General features: G+C 48.5%; 1 protein-coding gene and 1 long non-coding RNA gene across 4 annotated transcripts; one reads left to right on the top strand and one right to left on the bottom strand.

Annotated features, from left to right (window-relative positions):
- The first annotated feature begins 702 nt into the window (after nt 1-702).
- Nucleotides 703-24,532, top strand: KHNYN (KH and NYN domain containing). Of its 3 annotated transcripts, none has more exons than XM_081885392.1 (8): nt 703-798; nt 13,055-13,351; nt 14,778-16,606; nt 18,313-18,443; nt 19,543-19,639; nt 21,449-21,556; nt 22,404-22,505; nt 23,568-24,532. In XM_081885392.1, exons 2-8 carry the CDS (start codon nt 13,133-13,135, stop codon nt 23,887-23,889), a joined length of 2,808 nt encoding a protein of 935 aa, XP_081741518.1. In that variant the 5' UTR covers nt 703-798; nt 13,055-13,132; the 3' UTR covers nt 23,890-24,532. The 3 variants fall into 3 exon arrangements, with proteins under 3 accessions (XP_081741518.1, XP_081741519.1, XP_081741517.1); XM_081885393.1 differs by lacking the exon at nt 703-798 and adding an exon at nt 8,750-9,253; XM_081885391.1 differs by lacking the exon at nt 703-798 and adding an exon at nt 8,751-9,213.
- LOC309355031 lies at nt 20,467-21,441 on the bottom strand. Its single transcript, XR_014162405.1, has 2 exons — nt 21,252-21,441; nt 20,467-21,205 (listed from the first exon to the last, which is right to left on the bottom strand). It is a non-coding gene; the product is annotated as an uncharacterized lncRNA (long non-coding RNA).
- Nucleotides 24,533-24,707: the final 175 nt, after the last annotated feature.

The raw sequence follows: 24,707 nt of genomic DNA, 5'->3' as shown, positions 1-24,707 counted from the left end.
AACAGGAGCTCACCCCGTCGCGGGGATTCGAACCGCTGACCTTCTGATCAGCAAGTCCTAGGCTCTGTGTTTTAACCCACAGCACCACCCGTGTCCCTTCCAAGTGTTCTGGTTTTCAAATGATTTTCAGAAGCCAAATGTCCGGTGTGGCTTCCAAAGCTTCTGATTGGCTGCCGGAGCTTCCGGCAGCCAATCAGAAGCCATGCTTTGGTTTCTGAACATTTTGAAAGTCAAATGGACTTTCGGAATGCATTCCGTTTGACTTTCAAGGTACAACTGTATTGATATATCACCCAGCCTTGCCTTCCATTAACTTGTCTAGCTCTCTTCTAATCACCCAGGTTGGTTCCCAACGCTATCCCTTGCCAAGCAAATTCTATAGCCGAACTATCCACTGTGTGGAGAGGTACTTCATATTGTCTTGCCTTGAATTTCTAACATCTTGCTTCACTGAATATTCTTGAGTTCTAGTTTCATGAGAGGCTGGAAAGCATTTCTCTATCCACTCCCCCCCCCCCCCAGCATGCAAAATTGCACCGTACGAAAAGTTAAGGCAGCTGTGTTGGCACGTGAAGGGAAAACAAATTCAAAACCCCTCTTGCGTGAAATTGGTCACTAGGTGGCACTAGAGTTTCGGACTTGCCTGGAGCAAGGTCGGGTGGGTGGGCAGTGAGTTATGAAGGGGAATTTCCCACAGAAAAGGAACAGCGTCAACTGTCAGCCCCACATCTGCTTCGGTTTGCCGCATTGCCAGTGCGCAGAAGAGAGGGGATCCCAAAGAGACCTCAGCTGTCGCTGGTAAGAACGCTGGGACAGAAAGTAGAAGACCCAGAAATCTGGGGTGATGGCAAAAAGGGGGGTGGGATTTTCACTCCTCATAAGATTGGCTGTGTTTACGGCTGCCCGAATTTGATTCAAGGCTTTCCCCAAACCTTAGCTTTGGGGCCTGTTTCCAGCGGCCCTGGAGTGAGAGGAAGCGAGGGAGCTTCTGTGCATGTGCAAAGCACTTGGGGGGGGGGCGAATTCAGGGAGGAAAAGGTTATCAATGGCTTATGAGCTTTGCCTCCACAGTCGGAGGCGTTGATGGTTCTGAATACCAGTTGCAGGAAGCCACAGTGGTAAACAGTGCGCTTGCCCTGGGGTCCTGCTTGTGGGTTATGCACGGACCTCTGTTTGGCCTCTGTGAGAACAGGATGCTGGACCAGATGGACCACTGGCCTGATCCAGTAGGCTCTCCTTACGTTTCGTTCCCTGGTGACAAATCCCAGAATAGTAGCCTTGTAGGGATGCGGGTGGTGCTGTGGTCTAAACCATTGAGCCTCTTGGGCTTGCCGATTGGAACGTCAGCAGTTCGAATCCGTGCGACGGGGTGAGCTCCCGTCACTCTGTCCCAGCTTCTGCCAACCTAGCAGTTCGAAAGCACGCCAGCGCAAGTAGATAAACAGGTACCACTGTGGCGGGAAAGTAAACAGCGTTTCCGTACAACCGGGCACTTGTCACAGTGTCCTGTTGCGCCAGAAGTGGTTTAGTCATGCTGGCCACATGGTGCAGAAGGCTGTCTGTGGACAAACAGTGCCTCTCTCAGCCTGAAAGCGAGATGGGCACCGCACCCCATAGTCACCTTTGACCATGGGTGTAGCCAAGGGGGTAGGGAGATAAAACTGTCCTCCCCAATCAATAAAAATAAATAAAAATAGATAGGAAATTGAGGTCCTTGCCTCCCCCAAAGGCCTCCCCCCTCTAACAAAAGGCCTGCCCCCCTCCCCCAAAAATCCTGGGTACAGCCATGCCTTTGACTGGACTTAACTGTCCAGGGGTCCTTTTCCTTTTTACCTAGTACAGTGGTACCTTGGGTTAAGAACTTATTTCGTTCTGGAGGTCTGTTCTTAACCTGAAACTGTTCTTAACCTGAGGTACCACTTTAGCTAATGGGGCCTCCTGCTGCCGCCGCGTGATTTCTGTTCTCATCCTGAAGCTGTTCTCATCCTGAACCTGAGGTACTATTTCTGGGGTAGCGGAGTCTGTAACCTGAAGCGTCTGTAACCCAAGGTACCACTGTAGTCTTGTTTTGTCTGTCACAGTGCAAACAAAAGAAGAGCCTTGCAGGACTTTAAAGCAGAGAAGGAACCTCAGGCGAACTGCATTTCCCCGGGGCTTCTCTATCCAGCCCTCAGGACTCTCCTCAGGATACGGCCCCCCTTCCCCGTTGGTTCTTCTTCAAACCCTCCTTGACTGTTGTTGCCAGGAGAGAACGAGTCCTTGAACTCAGATAAGGCTGCTTGGTTGCCTGGATGGAAGAGAGGGGTGTGTGACTGTGTGTAGAAACAAAGGAAAAGTTCACATTTGTAGTTCCTCCCACTGCTGGCACCAGGCCCCTGGGAAGGTGCCTGGGAAGGACTGTGTCCCCTGTGTTGATAAAGGTTCCCAGCTTCTGCTTTAGAGATTATCAGCTTTGTTGTGAGAAAAGCCTTTGTGGGATAGATGCCAATGTTGTGAGAGCCTGCGAGTGTAGATCGAGTAAGCCTGGTTCTGTGTTTTTAGGCCTCAATTCAAGCAAGGCTTTTTCCTTCCCATTACAGGTGTAAAGTTAGCATATAAGGGGACCCTGTTAACACGCATTCTTGCTGCCGTTGTGGGTGATCATTGCACTTATCCAGTAGCAATCTAGGCATCTAGGCATCTCTCACCTTCTCTGCCTGCCTGCCTATATCTGCTATGCCAACTGAACAGTATAGGACTTAATTTTAAGCAAGCATGCCGATGATTGGCCTGTTAGCTCTCAGAAGTCTCCGGGCTTAGCCACACTTAACTTTTGCCCTGTTTTTTCTAGGCGGAGGTCTGTGTTTGTTTGTTTGTTTCCCGTGAAACCCAGCTCTGTAAAGCTGAATCAGAGCAACCATCAATTTGAATTTTCCGTGGATAGACATTTGTTCCGATTTAGCTTTAAAGAGCGGGTTTTCACGAGGAAATCTCCGAAGCAAAAAAAGAAAAGAAAAGCAAAAAGCAGGGGGAGCTCAGATATGGATCTTGAAATCGTGTAATGTGGTTGTGGATAAGCCCTCAGAAGAGTTTTTCACCCAAAGCATTTTATTTAAAAAATCTGATTAAATTTTTTAAAAAATAGATCCTATTTAAATTAAAAAATTTGATTATTATTATTATCCACCCTGCACAAGAGATAGTGATGGCTGCCAATTCGGATCACTTTAAAAGATGATTAGATGGATTCATGGGAGACAAAGCTATCAACAGCTGCAAGCAAGAATAGCTGTGTTCCAGCTCCACTGTCAGAGGCATTATGCATCTGAATACCAGTTCCTGGGAATCTCAAGTGGGAAGGATGCTGTTGTGTCCAAGTCCTGCTTTTGGTCTTCTCATTGGCATCTGATGTCAGATGGGTCTTTGGTCTGATCCAGCATGGCTCTTGTGTTCTCAGATGAAGGCCAGAAGTAAACCAGTGCCTAAGGCTGTGTACACACCATAGACTTTAAGCACATTCTCCCCACTAAAAAGAACCCTGGTAACTGTAGTTCAACCACAATGGAGCTACATGTCCCAGCACCCTTAACAAACTACTTTCCCCAGCATTCTTGCGGAAGGGAGGAAAACGTGCTTTAAATGTATGTTGTGTATGCAGCTTCGGCTAAGTTTTTGTGGTAAAAATGGGGCTGTTTGGGTGCTGCACCAGGGGCAACAGCAGGGACCCTTGAAATCTGTTTGTGGTTTACATAAACAAAAGTGAGAGGCTCCCCATAAGTAGCCGAAAGTGGGGAAACATGAATGTGCAGTACAGGGACTGTTAACGGAGAAATCTGAGGGCTCCCTTGGACAAAAAAAACAAGGACACCAGCCAGGAATACCAGAGCAAAACAGCAGCCAGCAGGCCTGGTTTTTACTGAAGACTGTCGTGACAGGACTCCCACCTGCCACCAAGTGAAACAAGATGGAAGCCCCAAACAAAAAAGAACCCAAACTTTTATTAGCTGCCAATCCCAATGTCACCCCCCCCAAACTACATCACGGTTACATCATGAAAGGGGAGGGCTGGTGGCAGTAATCTGAGCATCCTGGACCCTGCCCCACGGTTCCCCTTGCCCTCCACCAAACACCCATCAAGTGTAACAAAAGAGTTTCCCAGCCAGGTTAATCACACCCTTTTGTCTTCATCTGGGTTTGTTTTTTCTGGAATGGCTACCTGTCTGGCACTCAGGTATCAGGATGCCAGGAATTATCACTCAGGCAGAGGGGCTGCTGAGTAGCTGAGCTCACATGTCTATATGAATTTCTGAAGTTTTCCCAGTGAGCCAGTACACAGATATATTTATCAGTGAATTGTTACATTTGGTACAGTGGTGCCCCGCAAGACGAACGCCTCGCAAGACGGAAAACCCGCAAAACGAATTTCCCTATGGGCTTCCTTCGCAAGACGAAAGCCCATAGGGAAATCTCTGGGACAGCGGGGAAGCGCAGCACGTCTTCCCCACTGTCCTCGGACCTCCTCCGAAGGCTGCTCCGAAGGCTGGCGGCGGCAGGAGGTCTCTCCGCCCCACCGGCAGCGTTCCGAAGGCTGCTCTGAAGCCTGGTGGCGGGAGGAGGTCTCTCCGCCCCACTGGCAGCCTTCGGAAGGCTGCTCCGAAGCCTGGCGGTGGGGCGGAGAGACCTCCTCCCGCCGCCAGGCTTCGGAAGGCTGCTCCGAAGCCGGGCGGTGGGGCGGAGAGACCTCCTCCCGCCGCCAGGCTTCGGAAGGCTGCTCCGAAGCCGGGTGGTGGGGCGGAGAGACCTCCTCCTGCCCCCAGGCTTCGGAAGGATGCTCCGAAGCCGGGCGGTGGGGCGGAGAGACCTCCTCCCGCCGCCAGGCTTCGGAAGGATGCTCCGAAGCCGGGCGGTGGGGCGGAGAGACCTCCTCCCGCCGCCAGGCTTCGGAAGGATGCTCCGAAGCCGGGCGGTAGGGCGGAGAGACCTTCTCCCCGCGCCAGCCTTCGGATGGCTGTCCTGAAGACTTGCGGTGGGAGGAGGGTTTTCCTTCCCACCGCCAACATTCAGAATGCTGTTCTGAATGTTGGCGGTGGGGAGGAAAAACCCTCCTCCCACCGCAAGCCCCGGGAACAGAGGAAAAGCGCTGCGCGCCTTCCCCTCTGTTCCCGTACCTGTCCTGAAGGCTTGCGGTGGGGAGAAAAGCCCTTCTCCGCACCGCCAGCCTGGCAAGTGGTCTCCATAGGAATGCATTAATTGATTTTCAATGCATTCCTATGGGAAACTGTGCTTCGCAAGACGGAAAACTCGCAAGAAGAAAAAACTTGCGGAATGAATTAATTTCGTCTTGCGAGGCACCACTGTATTGTGCAGCAGAGGCCCTTTGAATAGATGGGAAGAAACTGTGATGAAGTGTTTTGTGGGGACAAATCACAAAAGTGACAAAAGCGATTGTGCTGATTTTGGTAGTGGGCTGCATGTGCATGATATCTGCTGGAGGGGCACGCCCCCCCCCAAAGACCCCTATACATGAATTCCTGCAACAGGACATACTTTTAAAACAGCAGCAAGCTCCAAGCTTAATGTGTCAGAGTTTCCTTTCACTGACTTAAAAAAAGAAAAGGAAAAGACTGAGACAATGGTTATGACGAGAGAAAGAAAGGAAGGGGGGAAAAACAACAGCCCTCAGCCAGCTGAGTGTTACTGCTGGAGCCACACCTACCTCTTGGCCAGAGGATTTTGCAACCTGGAACTTCCCCAGTGAGCTCTGGGTCTGTAGGGCAAAGGCATGTATCTGCGGAGGTGTGAGTGTACATGGGTGGAAGCCCGGAGCGAGAAGAAAACAGTCCATGGAGAAATTTAAAGACTATTTGCAGAAATATTGTAAAATTAATGAATGTTAAAATGATGTTGGATTGAAATGAAACGGCTTTAGCAATAAGGTTAAAAAGAATATGTAAAAATGGATTGATAATTAGATGAAAATACGAAGTTATAATATGTTAAGATATAGAATTAAGATAAAAACAAAGAGGGAAAGGATTTGCTGAATTAACCATGTGAACTGGAATACAAAAAAGGGAGGTGTGAGGAGGTCAGGAAACAAGTAAATGAAATATAAGATATGAAAATACTGATTTGGTTTTTTTTTTTACTTTCTATGTATTTTGTATTTTTTCTGTTGCATTTTTATACCTTTTATTTTTTTCCTTCTTACTTTTTTACTTGCTCCTTTTTAATTTTGTAACTCATTTTTGTCTGTAAAATCTTAATAAATATCTTTTCTTTTCTTTTTTTAAAAAAAGAAAACAGTCCATGGAAAACAGCCCGTGCTTACTCCTTCCAATAGTCTCCAAGAGCAGGGCATCCCTTCCATGTTCCTTTTATCGGCCCCCGCTATTAACAATGTCCGGGTGCAAGAGACATTCCTTCTGTAGCCAAAACAGCACCACCCACGTACAAGGGGGCAGGTAGTGGCACAAAACCTTAAGGTTACAGAAGGAATGAGGGGGGAACTAAAACCCACCTAGAGTACAGGCACTGTTTTTCTAGAAAAAGAGGTGCCAGAACTCACCACGAATGCCTCCTTTGTTAAATGGCAATGGCATCCATCTGAGAGGTGCTGGAACTGCTCAGTTCCAGTGAGTTCCAGCTGAAAAAAAATCCCTGAATACAAATTGAAGGGAGGGGAAAAACCCAAACATTGCCCAATGAGGACTGAGTAACAGGGGTGCCCAAACTTTTTTCAAAGAGGGCCAGTTTTGATGAAGTGAACATGTGTGAGGGAGTTGTTGAGCTTCATTTACAATTTTACCCCAAAGTTCTTGAGCTTTTTATACAATTTTACCCCAAAATTCTTGAGTTTTTTTTTTTTTTTACAGTTTTACCACAAAGTTGTTGAGCTTTTTGGGGGATTTTACCCCAGGAAATAAACTGCCACAGGGGCAAAGGAGTAAGACAAAGGAGTTGACTAACTGTTGGGGACAGGTGGGGACCGGGCCAGAGGGGCAATGGAGTGCCGTGGATATTCAGGAACAGCAGAGAAGGGCACTGCACCCTGCAACATTTTATTGCCGTTTCCTCTTGATATTACTTTCTCCACACATTTTAGCTGGCCTCAGTAGAGGTATGGTCGTCAGGGTCCTTCTCCTTCCTGCAAGTGTGTGTATGAGTGTATGCAGGGGTTACCCCTGGCTCTGCATTACGCCTCAGGAATTTCATGTTCAGAGCTGGGGAGGGGAGAGTGGTGGACCTTTCCCACAATCACAGGCATGCTTTTGAGAAGTGCTGCCCCTATCCCTAGCAGCATAGTGCCAGTGTGCGGGTGATAATGCCCCCCCACCTGACCCTAAGACAAAGAGGAGGCTTGTCACATGGCTGAGATTTGATTGGGGGGGGCACTTAGCAGGTGGCTCTGCCCACCTAAACATTTCCCATCTTGCCCTTTTGCGACCACAGGGCAGGAAAAGGGGAGCAGCCGGCAGAAGCCTTGCAGGTCTTTTATGTTCAGAACTCAGGAATTAAACAAGAAGAAGAACTTTCTGGGGGCAAGAGCTGTTTGGCGGTGGAACGGACTCCCTCAGAAGCTGGTGGGCTCTCCTTCATGGGGAAACTTTTAAACAGAGGCTGTGTTACGAGTGTGTACCTGGATTCACACATGCACAGCTGACACTCATGTTTATTCATGTGCACACTGCTGAGAGGTCTAGGATCTCCTGCTGGAGTTATGATGTGCGCTTCTTGTTATGGATGTGTGCGTCCACAAGGAACTCTCACACAAAGAAAGAAAGAAAGCTTGGTTTATTATAGAAAACAGGAGTGACAAAATATATAAAACTGCTGCTTTGGATGGCAAAGTTGCAGTCTAAGCAGGTAGCAAATTGCAACACATACACACCTCGATTAAAGAGTAAAATATTCCCTAACTATTCTAAGAGGTCTACAGAAATGTGGGCATGAACTACAAGACCTGTCCTTAGCGCTGGGATAAGCATTGTCCTGTTGGAGCCAGAAGAGCCAAATGATAACCTTTGAATCTAATGGCTTTTAAATATCTTTTTGCCAGGGCATGTCAATGGAGAGGGGGAGGGGGGCTGTGAAATGAGCGGTTCCTACAATTTCCATAATCCCTTCCAAGACTTTCCTGCCTTCGTTCTCACCTTGACCATCTTCAGTCATCCTGTTCTTGCTTGCTTAAAAAAAAGGGGGGGATGAAAGACTTTTGATAATGGTAATGGCAATCCCTTGTCTGAGACCTGCCTTCAAATCACCATCATTGTGGGGATGGGGATCTCACTGAGTGTCCTGTACTACTTGACAACTCAATTTGCATGTGTCAGATGTGTGTGTGAACTCAGGATATTCCTGAATGCCTTTCATCTCTCTCTGGTTTTGGTTGCCTGCCTATTTGTTTCTGGGTTCGGTGTAAGAAGTGTTAATGATCTTAACCATTTAGAAGATTAGAATTTTAGATTCTAGTCCAACTCCCTGCAATGCAGGAATCCTTTGCCCAAAGTGGGGCTCGCTCATGCTGTAGCTTCAAAGCTATCCCAGCAGAATTTAAAGCCCTGGTCCCTGGTTTGGGACCAGGTTACATGCACAGAGGCCTTTTTGCAGTATTTAGAAACATAGGTAGGGCGTTGCTTGAGTTGATAGACCATTGGTCCATTCTATCTTATGCCTGCCAACACTGACTGGCAGGGGCTCTCTGGCGTCTTTCAGACAGGCTATTTCCCCCCAGCCCTAACTGGAGGTGCCAGGGACTGAACCCGAGATCTCTTGCGCGCAAAGGTCGTGCGCCACCACTGAGCCACGACCCCTTTCAGCAACGGTCCTTCCTCCTCCAATAATTTCTGGTTGCGCAGAACTCTCCCCATACTCAGAGGCCGGCTATTCCTCACAGCTCCCTCTCCTAGGGAAGAGAGGAGGAGGAAGACCCCCCCCGTCCCTGAATTTCGCAAGTAACGCACTTCGCACTGCAAGGGAGGAAGTTTAAAAACTTGTACAGGAAGCTTTTTGCAAAGTGAAAGCCCTCCTTCCTCCCTGGACCGAGACGCGCCGCCCAGCAGGGAAACTCCGCGGCTGCTCAGGCGTTTCCGCATCGCTCCAAAATGGAAGCTGAAACTCGGGTCGAGAAGCGATGAGAAACAAAACCAAAACCGAGACGAGGCGAGAGATGGGATTGGCTGGATCCTCACCCTCGGCCCGGCGTTGCTGGGACTCCCTCGCCGACTCCAGCGGGTAGGAGACGGAGGAGAGCTGCCAAGTGTCGGGGAGGCGGGTGAGGAGGGGTCAGGGGGATGGGTGTCCCGGGATCGAGGGAAAAAGGAGAAGCGGGGCAGGATCCTTCTCCCTGTCACGAGTGGGAAGGATCAGGCGCGGAATCGCCCCTCTGCCCCAAAATGATTACATGGTGTAAAAGGACGCGTAGCTATGAATTTTAAAAAGGGGTGTGTGTTTTGGAGGGGGCGCATTCAAGAGGAACTTTTTTTTTTACGCTTAGGGCGCAACAGGCGCTTGGTCAACAGTGCGCAGATTTTTAGGCTGGGAGGGAATCGGTTGTAAACAGTGGGCGCTGTCAAAGGCAGGAGAGGGTTTTCCAGGAGCAAAGCTCGTTCCGTTGTTTGCAAGGCCCTTTCTGCGTGAAAAGGCATGTCACGGGGGTGTGAGCTTTTGTTTACGTACATCCGACTGTTTCCTGCCTCGGTGTTTTGTCTCAAAGCTTCTTTGAGAGAAACCAGCGGTGTTGTTTTGCCCGATGGATGAGCTGCAGGATTTCACTTCGCTTTTAAGGCTTTGCTGTCCGTTTAAATATTCGAGCTGTTCTCTTTCCGCTGAAGGATAGATTTCACGTTTATTTTACAAAATAAAAATGGAGATCTATGTGTTTTTCCCAGGGAGAATAAATTGTGGCTTTAAGGTGCAGCAAGGCTCTCTCTTAAAGTTTGCCTACAACAGGCTAACTAGCCTTTTGCTCCGGGTAGACATTGATCCTTTTGATATTGGTTGCATTTATGTCCTGTGGCGGTTCAGATGTTGTTGCAATCAACTGTCCCCATCCCTGACCATGGGGTAGACTTGTTGGGATTGTTGGGAGGTAGAGTTGAGCAACATTGGAGGGCCACAGGTTTTTCCCCTCCTTGACTTAGATGTTGTTTCATCTTTTAGCAATGTTTCCTTATACTGAGTCACTCTATTTTCCCATTTAGCTGACTCAGCGATTCTCCCGCTTGTTTTAGACAGGTGTGTCCAGCCCAACCTGGAGAAGCCGGGAATTTAAACTGAGACCTTCTGCAAACAAAGCAAATAGCTTCCATTGAGCTATAGCTCTTCAGCATTTATTTGCGAGCACAACAATTTCCTATAACCCCTGTCCCTCTTATGTTTTCCCTGCTCCGCATTAAGAAAACTTTATTTATTTGCTCCATTTTTGGCTCTCACGCTTCTCTATTTTATCCTCACGACAACCCTGTGAGGCAAGCTAAGCTAGGAGTGACTGGCCCTAGATCACCCGGTTAGTTTCGTGACTGAGTGGAGATTTGAACCCGGAGCTCCCTGTCCAAAACTCTATACCACACTGGCTATAGGGACGTGGGAGGTGCTGTGGTCTAAACCACTGAGCCTCTTGGGCTTGCTGATCAGAAGTCGGTGGGTCGAATCCCTGCGACGGAGCGAGCTTCCGTTGCTCTGTCCCAGCTCCTGCCAACCTAGCTGCTCAAAAGCATACCAGTGCAAGTAGATAAATAGGTACTGCTGTGGCGGGAAGGTAAATGGCGTTTCCATGAGCTCTGGTTTCCCTCATGGTGTTCCATTACACCAGAAGCAGTTTAGTCATGCTGGCCACATGGCCTGGAAAGCTGTCTTTGGACAAACGCAAGCTCCCTCGGCCTGAAAGCGAGATGAGTGCCGCAACCCCATAGTTGCCTCTGACTGGACTTAACCATTCAGGAGTCCTTTAACTTTACCTTTACCACACTGGCTCTACCAATAACAATTTTCTAATCAATTCTGTCCAATCCCTGGCTTCTTTCTAGTGTAATTATCTGGCCTGCCCTCACTACAGCCCTGTAGGGTCAATCATTAATGAGTGTTCCCTGTTTACACAACGCAGAAATGTGAGAGCAGGTTTATGCCTTATTAAGAAATTAGGTACATTACTGCCAGTACATACCCCCACCCTGTTCTTTTTAACAGGACTAGAAACTTAATTTAAAAAGAAGAAAAACCCCAAAAATTCAGGAAAGAAGCCCAGAATCTATCTGTGGGACAAAGTCCGAATACTGTATTGACTATTAGTTAACTTACTATATGCACATCCTGCATTATTGAACTGGCTTAGGGCTTGCAGTTCATTCCTTCCTTTTCCACCTGTGGCCTTATTCCTAATACACAAATGCTGATCAGGGTGGCACATTAGAATCAAAGACACCACTGGCCCAGGCTGCTTTCCCTATATTTTTTCAGCTTTCACTTTCAAATAAATAGTTTTTCGCCCTCTGGATTGCGGAGAAGTAAGTAAAGAGGTATATATAAGCTGAGACCCCCCTGTTAGTCCTGCCGGCCAATGTTGGGCCCATAAGTCCAAAGGCACTGGATTGGTTGACAAAGCCCTAGGTGCCTATTTTTAATTTTTTTATATATAAACATAAAGTTGATTTTATGTATGCATTTGTTATTGACTTAAAATGCTAGGTGCCCAAGAGGAAAAGTGCTTGGGTCTCTCTCTTTGTATGTGTATTGTATAGTACTTTTGACCATGTTTATTTTTTGGTCGGGACGCGGGTGGCGCTGTGGGTTAAACCACAGAGCCTAGGACTTGCCGATCAGAAGGTCAGTGGTTTGAATCCCTGCGACGGGGTAAGCTCCTGTTGCTCGGTCCTTGCTCCTGCCCACCTAGCAGTTCGAAAGCATGTCAAAGTTCAAGTAGATAAATAGGTACTGCTCCGGCTGGAAGGTAAATGGCATTTCCGTGTGCTGCTCTGGTTCGCCAGAAGCGGCTTAGTCATGCTGGCCACATGACCCGGAAGCTGTACGCCAGCTCCCTCGGCCAATAAAGCGAGATGAGCGCCGCAACCCCAGAGTTGGTCACGACTGGATCTAATGGTCAGGGGTCCTTTACCTTATCTTTTGGTCACAATATTTCTGGCTGTGAACCTCTTGGTTTTGCTTCTACAATATGCAAAGCAGCCCTAGTACATGTTGCTTCCAATTACGCTCTTCCCCATGTTTTAAAATAAAACCAAGCACCAGACCTCGCTATCTCATAGCCCAGGGCCATGTCAGCTCCACGCTAGAAACGTATTAAAGGACTCTAGCAAAAATGCATGCTTCAGGTAGGTCAAAGGATTTGGCAAGTCATGCACTGCCTAATTCCTCTTGCATTGCATTTTTAAACAATCCTATTTTTGCGTGATTTTTTTTTTACATTTTTAATGTAGTTATTTTCCCCCCACAATTCATTCTGAATTTGCTAATCTTGGAATGGCGTGAAAACGTTATTCTGCAGCTTCTTGGGCTTTTGTGGGCCTGGCCTGGCTACTTCTTAACTAGGACCTTGGTTGCTTTATAAAAAGAAAATCAAGAAGAATTGGAAATAAAGGTCTTTAAGAGGCTAAGTATTGCTTTGCAATCAGTTCCACATTCTGTGGATTTTCTGTGTGCTGCTGAATTGCAGCTTGTGTTTTAGCTCCTGTGAATCTTGTGCTGATGAGCCAGTGTGGTGTAGTGGTTAAGAGTGGTAGTCTCGTAATCTGGGGAATCGGGTTCGCGTCTCCGCTCCTCCACATGCAGCTGCTGGGTGACCTTGGGCTCGTCACACTTCTCTGAAGTCTCTCAGCCCCACTCACCTCACAGAGTGTTTGTTGTGGGGGATGAAGGGAAAGGAGAATGTTAGCCGCTTTGAGACTCCTTCGAGTAGTGATAAAGCGGGATATCAAATCCAAACTCTTCTTCTTCTTCTCTTCTTCTTGTCTGCTGTCTTCTTTTACCTGCAGAAGTTGCATCTTCTCCCTTGCTGCATTTCAAATTCAGGTTTCGTCCAGAAGCTTCATCCCCCCATTCAACCTGTGCTTTTGTTCTGCAGTTCGTTATCCACGTAACGGCCTGCCTCATCTCCGGAACGGAAACGTGGCCCTGCGGCCGGTGGTCGTGATCTCCCGCCATGACGAACAGTGGCAGGACCCTGGACGAATTTGCCGTCTCCGAGGAGGTGCGGGAGTTGGTGACCCAGCAGCGCCCCAGGATCGAGCAGCTCTTTGGGGTGGAGCTGAATGTCCTGGGGGTCCTGGGGTCGGCACAGAGCCCCAGCGAGGACCCCCAGGGAGAGAGGAAGATCTGGCTGCAGCTGCAAGGATGCAGAGAGAATTTGCAGAGGGCAAAGGTGCGAGAGGGCAGGAGCGGGAGGGAGGGAGACGGTAAGGGCTTCTGTGGGTCTCCATGAACTAGCCCAGGTGCCAGCAAACTTTTTCAGCAGGGGGCCGGTCCACTGTCCCTCAGACCTTGTGGGGGGCCGGACTATATTTTTTGGGAAAAAAATTAACGAATTCCTATGCCCCAAAAATGGGACGCGGGTGGCACTGTGGGTTAAACCACTGAGCCTAGGACTTGCCGATCAGAAAGTCTGTTGTTCGAATCTCCATGACGGGGTGAGCTCCCGTTGCTCGGTCCCTGCTCCTGCCAACCTAGCAGTTCACAAGCATGTCAAAGTGCAAGTAGATAAATAGGTACCGCTCTAGCGGGAAGGTAAACGGCGTTTCTGTGCGCTGCTCTGGTTCGCCAGAAGCGGCTTAGTCATGCTGGCCACATGACCTGGAAGCTGTACGCCAGCTCCCTCAGCCAGTAAAGCGAGATGAGCGCCGCAACCTCAAGTCGGTCACGACTGGACCTAATGGTCAGGGGTCCCTTTACCTTATGCCCCACAAATAACCCAGAGATGCATTTTAAATAAAAAGCACACAGTCTACTCATGTAAAAACAAACTGATTCCTGGACCATCTGCGGGCTGGATTTAGAAGGCGATTTGGCTGGATCCAGCCCCCGGGCCTTAGTTTGCCTACCCATGGAGTAGCCTTTGGAATCCAGGACAGAGACGCCACCCACTGGCCCCTTCTGCTGTTAAAATAAGCACCTAGCACATCTGGAATATACGAGCATAGGAAGCAGCCTTATGCTGAGTCAGCCCATTGATCCAGCTAACTAAATATTGCCTGCACTGGTGGGCAGCAGCTCTCCAGGTTTTGGGGCAGCCCTATGTGGAGATGCTGAGGACTGAATCTGGGACCATCTGCTTGCAAACGAGATGCTCTCCCACTGAGCCACAGCCCTTCCCAAAGCACGTGGCTATATATCACCATATGAAGTAGCCTTTTACTGCCTTAGACCATAGATCTGTCCTGCCAAGTAATGTCTTTTCTGGCTGGCCGGGGCTTTCCAGGGTCTCACATGGGGGTCTTCCTTTGCTGCCTGCCTTCCAAGATCCTGGAGATTGTGAGGAACAAGTCTGGGACCTTCTGCATGCAAAAGCAAATGCTCTGATGTTGATCTATGGCCCCTTGTAAAGAGCAAAAGTGATCATTATACCCTGCATGGGAATGCCACCATGGCAAAACTCCCCTGCAAAGGTCATATCTTCCAGCACCATTGTATTCTTATGTACACAGGCCTTCAGCTGCTAATGACAGGGAGTGGAGAAACTCACTATGTCATAAAACCACCTTGCATGGTATGTGTTCCCAAAGGTGGTGGGGTGGAGGGGTTGCTCATCATGGGGATACCAACTGCAATATCACATATGCTCTATTTTCCAGGAATACATCAAAGGTCTCTGTGCGCCGGAGCTGAGTGAAGAGGTTTACTACCCCAAAGACATGCAGTGCATCTTTCTGGGAGCCCAGGGGTTGTTCCTAGACTGCCTCACCCAAGGGACATCTGCCAACCTTACTTTCCTTCGCCCTGGCACTCTGTTAGTCTCCGGCTTGGCTGAATCCTTCGTCATGGCGCAGAGCCGGATCCAGGACTTTGTGGAAAAGCACCAGAAGAACCTCAGGCTGCCCGAGGAACAGGAGACCCGAGTCAAACGGGCCTTTCTGGAGCTGGTGGAAACCTACAATGACAAACATGCTATGGACCTCTTGATCCTTCCCACCTCGGTCAAGGAGGAGTTGCTAAGTTTGGTGAAGGAGATTCAGGAAGAAGCTGGGGTGCACAGGCAAAGGAACGGATGTTGGGCACCAAGCCTCGGGCAAGACCATTTGGTGGGCTGGGAAACTAACATGGGTGGTGGCGGCAGGCCTCAGTCTCCAAGTAAAAATACCTTTGGCTTGCCCATGGGACTCAGTAGAATCCAAGAACAGAGTAGAACTGGAGACTCTACCATTGATTTGCCTGCAGGCTTTGCTAGGCCTGAAGCATCTCCTCACAAGTCCCCACAAGAGGCTACACAACCACAGTACTCTGTCAGGCCTCGAGATGTTAGGACTGACTTGCCTGTCACGGTTGGTAGGCCTCAAGACCATACTCTACCTCAGGTGTCAAGGGTTGACTTCTCCAGAGGCTTTGGTGAGCCTGAATTCCCCAGTAGGCCTCAGCACGACCTGTCTTGCTTGAATGGTCCTCAGGGTTGGCCTGAGGTAACAGCCCCCACGAGGCCAGTACTTCCCAAGAGTTCCCCTAAACCTATTCCAAATGCACAGGCTCGGTTTCTTCCTGGTTACGGAGGCCAAGCTGAGTCTTTGCAGGATCGTCACGAGGGGAAGGATGTTCTTTGTGCAAGGGACTCGAGCCCTGCCAGCTTGCCTGAGGAAACCAGTGAAGAGGAGCCATCGTCAGATGTCCTGTTGTCATCGTGGACGGAGAAGGAGTTCAAAATGAGACTGAACTTCTTTAAAACCATGGGCTATGAGGAACGGGTGGTCAAGAAGATACTTTTGGAGGGTGGGGTATGTGAGGCACCTTCAACTATCCTGGACAGGGTCCAGATGGCAGAGGCGTCCCAGAAAGAAGGGGTTGTCCTCCCTCAGACGGAGCCTGGGGGAAGAGAGCGCTCTCTTTCTCCACCAGAAAAGAACCAGGATGAAAATGAGTATCTCCGGGAACTCATCAAAGCAGCTGCTGCCAACTGTGGCCACTCGCCAAGCGAGATCCCCACAGAGATACAGACAGGAGCCCCATTGGCAGGTCTGCTGAGGCGGCTCAATGAGAAGGGGGAACACCAAGAGGAGGCTGAGGCTGCAATGGGGGCCTCAGCAGCAAAGCTAGAACATGGAGGACACCTTGGTGCCCGGAGGGCAGCCATCTTGAATCACAGGGAATCTTCTCCTCAGAGGCCTCAGGAGAGAGGGGGGAACAGTGGGTCCCCTTTCCACGAGGGCATCAGTTTGTCACCAGTCAACCCAGAAGTTGCTGCTTTCTCTCCTTCCCCCAGTGGTCACCTGTTCTCGACATCGGATTCTGAGGGGAGCCAGTCGGCAGAAAGCAGCAGCTTAGGGCTCCCCCACCAAGGCTTTGTTCCTACAGTAACCGGAGCCCAGCGCTTTGAGGAAGCCCTCCAGACTGAGTTCAAGCTCAAGTTGGCCAACACGCCAGGGAAGAAGAACCTACGGATGATCATCATTGATGGCAGCAATGTGGCCATGATGTGAGTGGTGTGTTTGTAGGGAGCCTGGGAATGGGCTCTTCCTATTGGTATGGGCTGTGGTACATGAGGTTGTTACAAACGAGAGGTGGACATTTTTTCAAATGTTATTGGGTTCTAGTACCTGGCCATCCAAGCCAGCCTGGCAAATGGTCAAGGATGATGTGAGTTCTAGTCTAGCAACTTCTAGAGGGCATGCTGGGTTGTGCAACTCAATCATTTCTATGTTGCTCCTTCCTTTTCTTTAAGCACATAAACAAACCAAGGAGGGATATAGCCTAGTGTTATGTATGAACCTGACATGGTGGTTTGTTTCCCTTTAACAAGGCTTAAACAATGGTTTGTATTGGTCTATGGGTTGTGGTTTGTTGGAGGGTCCTAGGTTCAGACAGAACGTTAAGAGGTGGAGAACCTGTAGCCCTCCAGATGTTGCTGGACAGATGTTCCCCATAATCCCTGGCCATTGACCATGGTGGTTGAGGTTGATAAGAGTTGGAGTCCAACAACATCTGGAGGATGCAGGACCTCTTATCTCTGGTTTAATCCAAGGAGATTGTCTTACCATAATGTGTGACCTCAACCAATAAGAAAACGAATAATGGTGAATTTGTTGGGGTGTCTTTTAAACCCCATCTGCACATAACTGCTTTAAACAGTTTCTCACAAAGAATCCTGGGGACTATAATTTGATAAGGATGTTTAGAGTTGTTAGGAGTCCTTTGTTGCCCTCATAGAGGTATAATCTCCAACGTGGCTGTGGTAGAGTATACCATCCTGAAGGCCCCTTGAGCCCCTGTTGGTTGCTGTGGCTTTCCAGATGTTAAGACTCCAGCTCTCCAACTATTGGTCATGCTGGCTGCTGCTGATGTGAGTTGGGAGGCCCAACAGCATCGGGAGAACAGGTTCTCCATCTTGGAGATACACACACACACACACAGTTATAGTAAAAAATGTACCTTCTAGGAATTCTGCCTTGGCTGCCCAAGGAAAGACTCATCTACATTTGTAGCTCACCAGTTCTCTAAAACAGGGGTTCCCAAACTGGTCCATGGACTACCTGTGGCCTGTGAGCTTCATTCAGTTGGATTTGTGTTTAAAGATGGGAGATGGCACATCCATCATATTAAATATTCATATTGACTTTTAATTGTAATTTTAATGCTACTTTTATTTCATATATATCTATATGAGAAATAAAAGTAATAAAAAATAGAATTGAAAATCATACCGCATTTAGCATAGCACACTGAGTGGTTCTCCAAGATCTTCAGCAATTTTGATGTGATCTGTGGGAGGAAAAACGTTTGGAAGGCACTGCTCTAAAATACACAATGCTGCTAACCCCAGGGTTATCCACGCTTCCTCTTCTCCCACTGCTCTCCCTTGAGAAAACAGCTCTTTAGTATTCATTCGGAGCAAATAGCATTTTGGGTTTTCCCCGGATTGCCTTTTGTTCTGATCTGTCGCTAAAGAGTGGTTTTTCCCTTTGAAAGGAGCAGGGCAAGGGGAAAACTGCTTGGATCTGTGCCTAGAAAGTGTGGGTCAAGCGGAATACAGCTTGGACCCATGCTTTTTACGCATGGCCCAAGCAGAAGTTTTCCCTTGATCTGCTGTGTATCTTGCTTCCTTTGCTGGGATAGCCAGTGGATTCACCTAAGCGATTCTTCTTATAGTCCTGCCATTTTGAGTGTCATCTTCTGTCCTCGTAGGCATGGTCTGAACCAGTTCTTCTCATGCCGGGGCATCGCTCTGGCCGTACAATATTTCTGGGACCGTGGGCACCGGGAGGTGACCGTCTTAGTACCTGCACATCGGATGGAAGAAGACTCCAATGTGAGAGGTGAGAGATGGCTGGCTCCCACCTATTGGGTGAGAACTCAGACGATATTTTTTGGGGGGGGGGCAGTGCTGTTGCTTTTTAAAAGCCATTAACTGATTATTTGGATTGATCTGTGTGTTATTAAGAAAGATAGGGTGATCTGGTTTTAATTGATTCATAGACAAGTGGCCTCAGGCCCCCTCGCTGTCAGAGGGAGTGAGCCTCTGAAGACCAGTTGGTGAGAATCCTAAGTGAGGAGAGTGCTGTTGCATAGGGCTTCCTATGGGCTTCTGGTGGGCCACTGTGAGAATAGGATGCTGGACTGGACGGACCTTGGTTCTGGTCCATCAGGGCTCATTGTATGTTCTCATGTTATGCTCCATTCTTAAAAGAGACATTCCCTGCTATTTCCAAGATCAACTAGAACACCTCTTCTAAGATGGTGCCAGATGCATCCATTGTAGCTTTAAGTGTGCATAAGTATTTTCATTAAAAATAATTAGGGATGGGAGAAACCTATGGCCTTCCAGATGTTATTGGGCTCTAGCTCCTATCAGTTCTGAATATTGACCACCCTGGACTGAGTTGTTGGTGGCTGGGGTCCAACAACATTAGGCGGTCTAGAGATTTCCCCAGAACTCATGCCAGCACGAGAGTTTTAATCTATCAACATAGAATCATAAAATTTGAAAGGGACCCCAAGGGTTGTCCAGTGTCCCCCCTGCTATGCAAGCATTTGGAGGGCACTAGATTAGGGAAGCCTCCCCATACTTGGGGGAAGAACATCTGCCTTGCATGAAGAAGACGACTCCAGCATTCAATCCTTGGCATCTCGAGGTAGGACTGGGAGAGAACCCACTGAGGTTGATGGACCCAATGGTCTTGCTCAGTTTAAGACAACCTCCTGTGTTCCTCATGAAAGGCCACCTACCTACTGAGGAGTAAGTCTTAACTGGAACCAAGGACACTTACTTCCAAACAAACATGGATGAGATCAGGCTGCAACTGCCGCAGCCCCAATAAGAAATGAGGAGTCATTGAATGTGATGTTGGTGTCTCAGCTTCAATGCAAGTATCATTCCTCTTTGGTTTTTTTCCTCTCCCTTTTCCCCAACCACAGAGCAGCACTTTTTGATTGAGTTACAGAACCTGAGCATCCTCTCCGTCACGCCGTCACGCAAAATAGATGGGAAGGGCATCGTGCCGTATGACGACAGGTCAGCAGAGCTCTCTGAACTTACCATAAAGGCAATTCAGCGTTTCTCTGTATCAGACATAACACAGGTTCGCCTGTCGGCACCGAGTGGCTGTTCCCTGTGTGAGCGATCTCCCTGATCTCCCCCTGCCGTTGGTCTAACTCCTGCGAGATCATGGAACTTTCAGCTAACATTTTAAATATTGGTGGGGAAGGAGTGGAATGCTGGAGCTCAGTACAGCTCTGCTGGAGAGACGAAAGGTCTGTTTGGTCTGAGAGTTTAGCCAAAGGTTGGACAGAATTGAGGACCCACTTTTGTTTTTGGATGGAACACCAAGGTCCACCCAAAAAAATCAAAGGAATGACATTGGGGGCGGAGCCAGATGCAAAGTGGTGCTGGGTGGTGGTGGAGCCAATTATCTGCTACAGAACAAGAATTCAAACTGGCCGATTTGTGTGGGGAAGAGAACTCTTAACTCAGGCATAGGCAAACTAGGCCCTCCAAATGTTTTGGGACTACAACTCCCATCATGCCTGACCACTGGTCCTGTTAGCTAGGGATGATGGGAGTTGTAGTCCCAAAGCATTTGGAGGGCTGAGTTTGCCTATGCCTGCCTTAACTGTTGTTAAAACAACTGGGTGTCAGAAACCTTCAGCCATCGAAACTCCTTCCTGCCCAGACCTGTTTTAGTCAATCAGAACATTTCTGTGCGCCTGTTTAGTCGGTAGAAGGGTTTGATCTCTTCTAAACCGATCAGTCAATAAAACATTGCTGTTTCAGTTTTTCGCTTTCTTCAAGGCGAGCGGTGGTGGGTTTTTTGCGCGTGGCGGAAACTGATGAAAATATCCTCTCTTTTTTTTTTTTTTGCTTCAACTTGGACCTTCCCTGGGATTTCCCCCAGGTTGGGCTTTCCAGATGTCAAGTCACCGGATATCGCTATGCTTTGATGAGGTCACAAGTACAAGGGTTTGGGGCAGAAGTAGGAAATGACTCTGCCAGCAGATGGGCCCGGGGTGGGGGTGGCAGGCATGATTTTTTAGTCATGGTGTAACTGACAAGATATGAAAGGGTGGTTATCACAGAAAGGAACTGAAGCATGTTGTGGCTACCAAGACACAGAGTGAAATTCTGAAGTGATGTCAGTCACACCACAGAGAGTGATATTCCAGAACCAAATTCTCAAATGTGTTCCGTTTCCTTGGTATATTTTTATCCTTTTTGTTCCGTTATTTCCTCACAACAATCCTGTGAGGTAAGTCAGGTTGAGAAAGGGGGCTAGGGATGGGGGAAGCTGTGACCCTTCCAGTGTACTGCTGCACTCCAACTCCCATCAGCCTTAGCCAGCATGGCTAAATGGATGATTGTAGTCTGGTAACATTAGGAGGGATTTGAACTCTGGTTTCCCCGGTTGAAATCTAACACACTAGCTACTGTGCCATCCTGGCCTGGAATGGAAGATGATGTCATCGCAGTAGGTTTTCATTGGGTTCCAGTTTTTGTGTAAACTTGTAGCTTTATCAGTAAGGAGATCAGTAATGGCAGACAAGGTTCCTTGAAAGATAGCATTGTTTTCTTTTTGTTGATCTGCTACACACGCACACATGCACACGCGCGCGCGCGCGCACACACACACACACACACACACAAAGTTAGGGTGAACCCTTGGTTTAAGAGAGACAGCCGATGTCTAACAGGCTTTGCCAGTGACAGCATTAAGCCCAGCCTCTGTCCCAGAACCCTTTGCAACATGGCTGTGGTTCTGTGGCAAACCACTAAAATTTAAAAAATATTCTATTTGACAGGTGTTTTCTTCCCTTTCTATGCCCGCAGGTTCATGCTCAAACTAGCGGAACAGACCAACGGCGTCATCGTCACCAACGACCAGTTCCGGGATCTTGCGAAAGAGTCAAAGAAATGGATCCGAATCATTAAAGAAAGGTGCTGTGGGAATTGGTGACAGAGTAGCCTTCTTCTCTTTCCTTTTGACCCCTCTCAATTGTGCTGGGCTTTCACCCTCAGTTGAGCAGGGCTGGGGAGGGTGGGAAAAGGATGGGGATATCGCCCACCTTCTCTGGAGAGCTTTGGTTGCTATTTGATCTGTGGCTTGGGAACTGGGTAGATGGGGGAAGTTGAAGAATTGTACTCTGGCCCCTGGGCTTAAGCAGAAGGGCTGCAGCTTAGTGGTGACAGATTCACTCCCTGGCATGTCCAGAAATTGCTTTGGGGGAAAACAACAACAACCTGCCTGTTGTTGTGTATTTTACTTACGTATTGGTTTTTTAGTTGCAAACTACCATTTTGGCACAGAAGTGACCTGTTAATTAATAAATGATAAAAACAACACCAAGGTAGATGAACCAATAGCCTAAACTTGTACACACCACACATTTAAAGCACGTGACCAAAGAATCCTGGGAATTGTAGTTTACCTCCTCACACAGCTACTTTTCCCAGCACCCTTAACATTGTTCAAACAGCTGAGCTGGCCTCCCAGAGCCACAGTTCCTGAAGTTCCCTAGGAAAGAGGGATGACGGTTCAAACACTGGGAATTATAGCTCAGCACATGTAATGAACTACAGTTCCCAGGATTCGGGGGGGGGGGGTGAGACCATGACTAATGAAATGGTGTGTAATAATGAACCGTGCAGATGTGGCCTGAATGCCACTTCTTCCTCTAGGCAATAGGAAGTGCCTGTCAAACTGGTTTGGATTAGGGCCCCCTTGCCTTAATACATCCCATCCATCTTTACCCTTCTTGACTCTCTCTTTTTGTGTACCATCCAGCCTTCTGCAGTACATCTTTGTGGGGAATATTTTCATGGTTCCCGATGACCCCTTGGGACGAGACGGGCCCACCATAGCAGAATTCCTGAAGAAAACCCCCAGGTATGCACCCACACGTGGAACAAGTGATCTAGCTTAGCTGACTGGAGCCGGGAAAGGCATTTAACATGTTAAAAAGTCTCCATGGACCGCAACAAGCAGCTGTCCCTAGGAAAACACCCTTTGTTTGTGTCCCCCGCTTTCCAACCACAAAACAGAAGTATATATATTTCAGTGCATGGGGACACTGCTCCATCTTGTGGCCAGAGAAGTACGTGGGATGGAGCTAAAACAAACCTGGGTGAAAATTATACTGCTGCATATCCTTCCAAGTTCAGCTTGGTTTGCAAAAGGGTTCAAACGGCAGCTGATATTTTAGAATAGTAGCATTGAGATTTAAGATACGAAAGGGAAAAAATAGGGAGTGGAAGGTAAACATAGTCAGGTATTGGATATTTTATATTGCTGCATAATGGCCAGGGGCAGCTCTTGGGACAAAGTTAAACCAAATGGCAACTGGTCCCAGGGAGGTTGATTCCGTGGGCCTCGCTTTCTCACCTCTCTGCCTGAGGCAGTTATGAGGAATGGTCAGTTATGGAGGCAGTTCTGGGAGGAGAGGAGCTAAATAGCAGTTGGGTCTCAGAAAAGTCAAGGCAGTGGGCCTTGCTTTTTTCTTTTTACCTTGCCCTCAAAAGCTGCCTTGTTTAATGGCCAATGATGGAGGCAGCTCTGGGAGGAGACGGTCAAAATGGCGGGTTGGACCCTGTGGCAGAGAACGCCTCATTGTCTTGCCCTGGTGCCTTCTGCAACATGGGTTTCTCCCCCCAAGACTTGAACCTTTTACAGTGGTACCTCTAGTTGCGGACATGATCCGTTCTGGGGTGCCATTCGCACCCCGAAAAGTCCGCAACTAGAGTGGTGCTTCTGTGCATGTGTGAAGCACGCAGAACGTTTCTGCGCATACAGCGTAACCCGGAAGTATACACTTCCAGGTTTGCCACATTCACAAGCCGAAAAGATGCAACATGAACCTAACGCAACACGAGGTATGACTGTAGTTAAAAGGATTGTCTCCACCATCTAAACCCTTCCTGAAACCTGCTTTATGTCCCTTCACCATCGCAGGACCAAGGCCCCAAACTGCCACTCCTTCGCTGGCCGGTCTGTGCCTGTGCCTGTCCCCGTGGGCCGTGCCTCGCAGACGGAGGTCCTTCAGCTTCGAGACAGGAAGCCACCTGGAGGGTTCCTTGCGGATCGAAGGAAGAGCCATAAACAGAACTCGCCAGAGGAGCAGCTCCGGCCCAAGGACGAGACCGAGCAGCTGAGGAGAGATCTCCTGGAGATCTTTGTGGGCCAAGACAAGAAGGTTGATTTTGTGCTCATGCGGGAGCCCTGCTGCCATGACCTCAACAAGCTTTCGGAGGCGATACTCAGCCTCAATTTCTGAGCCAGAAAACTTTTGTTGCCTCCCAAGGGGGTTGTGCATTTATCCATGCAGCTGCATCCAGAATGGGCTCGCCCTCGCTGGTATGACTGGTTTTTAGCGCCAGCTGTCTGTTCCTGAGGGATACAGAAGAACCTTTTGCTACCTAACACCGTGTGGTAGATTATTTTCCCTCAGAACTCTCTTAGTACGAAAATCACAGAGCCATTGGTGGTTCTCCTCATTAGCCAGTAGCAATAATGATCAGTTCAAAAAGCACCTAACATTAAGGTAACTCAGGGTTTAAGATGCATGCCGGGGGGGGGGGTAGCCAACAGTCCTGCTTACTGGATGTTGTTGGACTCATCCCTGACCATTAGTTGTGCTGGCTGGGGCTGATGGGAATTGGGAGTCCAACAATATTTAGAGGGCACCATGTCGGCAAGTCCATATGGCCAGCCGAAGCTACACAGAGCAATACGCCCCTGCCCTTCAACCTTCATGGTTGGGCAAGTCTTCACTGTGAATTTAAACTGCTTTAACTGTCATGGCCTCCTCACACTACCACAGAATTGTGGGAAATGTTCCATGAGGCAGATTCCTGACAGGATTCTTAAGCCTCCACACAATATTACATCGCCTAGGAGTCTGTGGGATAAAAAAATAACATGGCAGTTATATTAATTCCAGACCAACTTACGATGTCTTAGGGTTAGTCCAAGGACAGCTCCTTGGAAGGCCCTTGTACACCTTCCAAGTTACGGAAGAAATCATAATACGACACGCAAGGGCACTTATTCATAAACTGGAACTGTTTTAGATGATGTCTTGGGCTGAATGAA

Source organism: Podarcis melisellensis (genome assembly GCF_964234715.1).
Source record: "Podarcis melisellensis genome assembly, chromosome: 13".
NCBI lineage: Eukaryota > Metazoa > Chordata > Lepidosauria > Squamata > Lacertidae > Podarcis > Podarcis melisellensis.
The sequence above is the reverse complement of the archived record's forward strand: the minus strand, read 5'-3'. Positions and strand labels throughout refer to the sequence as shown.

Coding starts and splice junctions, on each gene's coding strand:
- KHNYN (XM_081885392.1), top strand. CDS start 13,133: ATGACGAACAGTGGCAGGACCCTGGACGAATTTGCCGTCTCCGAGGAG. Junction 19,640..21,448: donor ATCGTGCCGTATGACGACAG/GTCAGCAGAGCT, acceptor CTATGCCCGCAG/GTTCATGCTCAAACTAGCGG. Junction 21,557..22,403: donor ATCCGAATCATTAAAGAAAG/GTGCTGTGGGAA, acceptor TGTACCATCCAG/CCTTCTGCAGTACATCTTTG.